The 5,763-nt window shown below is 41.6% G+C and overlaps 1 protein-coding gene across 1 annotated transcript in view; it reads right to left on the reverse strand.

The window, feature by feature from the left end:
• Nucleotides 1-524: 524 nt before the first annotated feature.
• LOC107104090 overlaps nt 525-5,763 on the reverse strand; it is a 15,696-nt gene continuing 10,457 nt past the window's right edge. The window contains exon 2 of the mRNA XM_015404008.1: nt 525-1,499. Within this exon, the coding sequence (XP_015259494.1) occupies nt 525-1,499 (975 nt within the window). The remainder of the gene's footprint in view (nt 1,500-5,763) is intronic.

A 5,763-nucleotide genomic window follows, 5' to 3' on the forward strand; every position in this document is an offset into this window, starting at 1 on the left:
TCAGGCCTCAAGGTGGTCTGGACGATGGGTGGGAAAGTGAGCTTCTTCCCCAGGTCGACTTTCATCTCCCACCCCTGTGCCCCCTGGAGGATGTTGGTCCTGGCTCTTTTATTAGAGAGTGGCTTTTCTCCTGCACTGATGAATTGCATTGATGGTACTTGCAGCTTAATCGGCTGTGGTCTTCTCCTGGCCTGTTTGAAAATGTCAGCCATCACTCGAAGCACTTGGTCATGCCGCCACCTATATCTCCCCTGGGCCAGAGCGATTTGGCACCCTGCTAAAATGTGGGCCAGTGTCCCCTTCTTTCTGCACAACTTGCAGAGCGGGTCCTCCCTCAAGCCCCACCTGGCTAAGTTCGCTGGGGATGGAAGCGCGTCATACACGGATCTCAGGAGGAAGCTAACACGGAAAGGTTCCAGCCTCCAGAGCTCAGTCCATGTGACCCTTCTGTTTGGGAGGTCCCATCTGGTCCATGTTCCCTGGGTCGCCAGCTCCACAGCCTTAGCCCTCCTTTTCTCCTCCTCCTAGTGACGAACTTCCACCTGTACCATCTCCCGCTTCTGCTGGACGCTTGCCTTCCTCCACCGTGTGAAGTGAGATGTTCCCAGTCCTTGTCGACCAATGCAGACACTACCGATGATGTCTCTCAACTCCAGGGAGCTCTCAGCTTGTCTGACTGCAGTGTCGGCTGCCCACTTATGGCCTGTTCGTGTTGCGTTGCTTACTTGCTCATCCTTTGAGTCTCTGAGCATCATTGCGACCTTGCACTTGGCCACTTTGAACTCCTCCACCACAGAGGAAAATGGAAGTTGGAGCTGTCCTGATCTAATGTAGAGCCCAACTGCAGTGAAGCTGGGAGGGATACCTAGCCATCGCCTGAGATGTTTATTCACTCTCCTCTCCACTCCCTCCACTGCAGTCACTGGGATTTGATAGACTGTCAACAGCCATATAAGTCTTGGAAGGAGCCCATGCTGGTATATCCAGGACTTGAACTTGCCGGGTAGGCCTGACTTGTCAATCCTCCTTAGCCACTCGTCCGCCTGATTTGCAGTGTCAGAGATGTTGTTTCTGTCACTGAGGGTGTCGTCGTACCACTTCCCCAGGCATTTAATGGGGTTCTCCCTGATTGTAGGGATCTGCTCTCCTTGGACATGCAGTTCGAAAGCCTCTGTTAGTCTCCGTGATTTCCTGGGCTTAAAAGCCATTCTTGCCCACGATGCTAAAGCCCCGAGAGTCTTTAGGATCCACCTTGCCTGCACATGCGTTGTGGTTGTTATGGTGAGGTCATCCATAAATCCTCTCAGTGAGGGTTGTCTGCTCCCTGCTGCTGTAACTGGTCCATTGGCCTCTGCTGCTGCTGCTGTAATCAGAAGGTTCATCCCCATGATGAACAAAATGGGGGATACTGTGCATCCTGTTACAATGCCTTTTTCCAGTAGCTGCCATGCGTGGTAAACTTGGCAGACTGGAACCACAGCTTGAATGACCCCAGGTAGCTGTTAATCATCTGCCTGATCTTGTCGGGGATGTGGTACTTAAATAATATAAAATCAATTTTAAAACAGATTTTTTTCAGTTTTGGATACAGTTAATGAGTTAATTTTCATCCTATTCTCACTGTGTTGGAAGGGAGACGAAATGAAATAACTTGGTGTATTTTTTTAAATTGGTGTATTAGTTTATATAATCTCGTCTGAAATTATAATTTCAGACAGGATGATATAAACTAAACTAAACTGAACTTCAGTCCTTCATGAGCAGCTGAATACTTTTAGAGCTGTGTATTTAAAGCATTAAAGCTGCAAATAGCATTAAAATTAAAACACAACATGTAACATAATCAACATGTTAATTAAAACGTTATTATAAGGGGAATTGATGGAGAATGTCCCGCTTCTCAGAATCCAATCCGTGATCTGTTTTGTTTTCCAGCCTACTGTCTTCATCCATGTCTCAAACGGGGTTTTGCAATAACATATCTGGGCTACAGTTGGACAGATTCTCTTCTGTGATTTCATGCAATGTCGCAACTGTTACATCATGTCTTTATCAATATATATAGAATTAATAAGACCCCCTAGAGGTAATAAGGAGTAAAAAGTTCAGATATATGTGTTCAAATGCAGGGAGTAAAATGAAAAAGTAATCAGAAAAACAAATAGTCACATAAAATATAGATACTGGGAAGGAAAAAAACATTAAAGTACAGCAACTCAGTATCTACACTGATAGAACTTTACAGACAAGACATCTGAAGCTGATAAATCACAGTTTTAAAAAGCAACAAAAATATGCAGCTAATCTTTAATTATTTTCTGAGATGGTTGCCATGATTCCAAGAATGTTGCTAAAGGTCATCAGATCAGCTGGTCAATGAGAGAAGCTCAGCATCCAGCTCCCTACATCACCATGTACTGTCATTACAGCCATGGTTGGGCTAGGGCTGTACTTCAGCCTGGGATCTTGGTTTAGACCTGAAATCAATCATTGTTTAAGCAGTCTGAAGATGTCAGAAAGTCTAGGGTAGGCCTACAGTCCATGGATCTCTAGATATTTTGTAAATCATTGCAAAGACTGATTGCCAATTTTCCGTTATTATGAGGCCATTTGTTTTTTTCTTGAGAAATAATAAAACTGACTGGTGTGAAACGTTATCAGAACTCAAACTGAGCTGTGGCCTCACAGTGTCCCATCTGACTGAAGGGAGAGCTGCGTGTGAACTTACAATTGACTAACAACAATATTTGATAGAATGAAATCCTTCAAACCATCATCAATGTTCTGAGGTTCTGTTCTGACCCAGCTTCTGGTCCTCTGTTTGTGTTGGACCTTCATGAAGATCTTCATCTTCAGTAGGAGAGCCCAACCGTATTGTTAGTTAACCTTTCAGTGATGAAGAAATGTCTTTACAGATGGAGGAAGGGACGCAAATTTCAGCATGGAGAAAGATCCAGAACAGGTGTTGGAACCTCAACAGCCAATCAGGACAGCTGTGTTGCAGGTAAGACTTAGGCAAATTCCTGAAAATTTGCGTTGGCCCATCTTTACTGAACCTCCTGTAACTGGATCAATGTTGAAACAGCCCCTTCTCAGCCATTTATCTGCAGGTAATTTACCTCTAGTCGATGAAAAACAAACCAGTCATTATTCTGCTGTAACCTAACCTCGGATAAAAGGGAGATCTCTCAGAAGACATTGTTACCTGTGACCTAATAATCAGAACACCTTATGGCATATTCTGCTGCCATCTTTCAAAGTTGCCCTTCCACCTAATGCTGTGTTTGTTTGTGTGTGTGTTGGGTGGGGGGGCCTTTGGGGTTCTAAGGTGACGTTCTAAGGATCTAGTCATATACAGATGTGAGGCAAATTTCATAATCCTTGGAAAAAGCATGGCTTGGGGCTAATTTATATTATATTGCCCTTTCTTTGCACATGGCCAACGATTACCTAAGAACAAAAATCAGAGTGACAGACTTTAAAGAAGGGCTTTGCTTTGGTAACCAACCTATTTTAAAACCTTGTGACTAAACATGGCTTGGGGCTTGGTGGGAATCTTGTTATTTCTAGGGGGTGCTGTTGAGAAATTAAGCCCCACCCCAAAATATTGTTTTAGATTCTGGTGTGGGGTTGGACTAGGATTGTCTCTAGTTATTTTGGAGCAGATCAGAATATTAATATGAAAATGACAGCCAAAAGTATTTTCATGCTGAAACACCTCACTTCGCCATGCCGTCACACCAACAGTTTTTAAGCTAACTAACTGTGTGTAAAACAAATTTAGGACAACATGTTGTGTGTCTCCTGACACGTTTTTAAGTTGATGAGGTCAAGTAGAGCAAAGAGAGACTGTTCTAAGTAAAAAAAAGTGACTTCCTGTTTTGAGGGGGCCTGGCTTCATTGATGTCAAAATTTCACTGCACAGTATCATTGGGATATCAGAGGGAATCAATACTGTTAAGTAGTTTGGGTTTTGAAAATCTTGGAGAGTATGCCAAATTCGAGGCAGGAACACAGCCCTTCAGCATGCTCAAAAACTCACAAAAAATTATATCTGTCAGGGTTGGCTGTGGTTTGGAGGACCCAAATGCAGAGGCAGAGAGGATGAGGTGAATACTTGTAGGTTTAATGAAAAAATGGTTAACAAAGGCAGTCCAAAAATCCAACTAAAGTGTAACAGACCAGAACCATGGAGACATCAAGGAAAAACACGTAGAATGAGCCAGGGAGAGACGAGGGGAGACAATTGCAGCGATGACAGGACCAGCAACAACAGAGGAACCAACAAAGAGTGAGAGCAGAGGGAGAGCATATATAGCTGACAGAGACAAAGGGAGGGCTAACGAGCAGACAAGGAAAATGGGTGAGAGGAGACAATGAGGGAACCAAGGGGAAAGGAACAAACACACACACACAGAATAACAGAAAAACATGAGAACTAACAAATCTAGAAAATACAACAAAAGGAATTAAACCAATTAACTAGGAAACATAGAACAAAGTAAAGCACAATATAACCAAAACCATGACAATATCCATAGATCTCAACAACTTATCTGCATACACAATAAGTTTGAAGCCGATGACTCACAATCCCCAGGACATTAAAAAATAAAAAATCTACTTTTGTCCCGAAATGGCCGACTTCCTGTAGCTTTAAGAGCATATCTCCAAGAGACTTTTTTTTTCATGATTTTGGGACCAACCTACCTGCCAAAGTTCAAATCTCTGTCTCACTTCAGGGGGTGCTGTTTAGACATTTTGACCACGGCCATCTTTGAATCCATTAAAATACTTTAATTCCACTAGAGTTAGGGCAATTAATTGAAAAGTTTGGTGAATTTTTGACTATGTTAAGGCTTCCAAATAGGCTATTCATTTGTTGGAAGAAAAATAATAATACACAATAAAATTTCAATAGGCCTTTGCAGCTGTTTCGCTGGTTGGGTCTAATATGTTCATGTAACGTAAATATTTTAACTCTTTAAAAAAATTTTTGAATTAGTTTATGATTTCAAATATACTCAGTACACTTGCTTTATTTCCGGGGTTAATTACTTGGTTGTGAATATATTTTTACTTTTCTGGAGTTGAATAAATCTAGTTCAAATTATAGAATTATAGCTACCTTTTTTTTCTCTTTTTTTTCTTTCTTCTTAGTTTAGTCTTCTGTATGTAAACACATGGTTTCCACTGTGCCTATGGTTTATGAAATATTTGACTCAAGAATTAAAAAAGTGACTAATCCTGAAATTGTTTTACTGAATCGATGATTACATCTCTGGTGCAACTTATGCGACATCTGCTTCAAAACCTTCTATAAGATGAGTGCAGCAGTGCTTGAAAGGGGCTGTTTGCAGCAAGTTCAACCATTAACAGACTCAACGAAGAGAAAGATTCAAGTTTTTTAATGTCAGAGCTGTCTAAAGTGTGATGTTTCTTGCTGCCACTGTCACACCACCTGAATTAAATGCTGCAGTTTCAGAAGTTTTTAAAATGTCATGTCATGTAATGTCATTTCCACCTAGTGGCACATTTGGTCACTTACATAAAAACAAATGAGCTAAGATCTCTGGGTTTTGATAGTAGACACGTTTAGGGCAGTTGAATTGGTCAGTTAGTAATTATTACTTAAAATGAGGAGGAGGTAGAGTCATCTTTTGTTGGAGGCTCTTCAGATTTGTTTATACACTGCATGAAAAGTGGGATTTTCGTCAATATACGGCACTGTAGATTGTCGTGGAACTTCAGGTTAGCGGCAGT

This window comes from Cyprinodon variegatus, unplaced genomic scaffold (genome assembly GCF_000732505.1).
Source record: "Cyprinodon variegatus isolate N-32 unplaced genomic scaffold, C_variegatus-1.0 Scaffold1612, whole genome shotgun sequence".
NCBI lineage: Eukaryota > Metazoa > Chordata > Actinopteri > Cyprinodontiformes > Cyprinodontidae > Cyprinodon > Cyprinodon variegatus.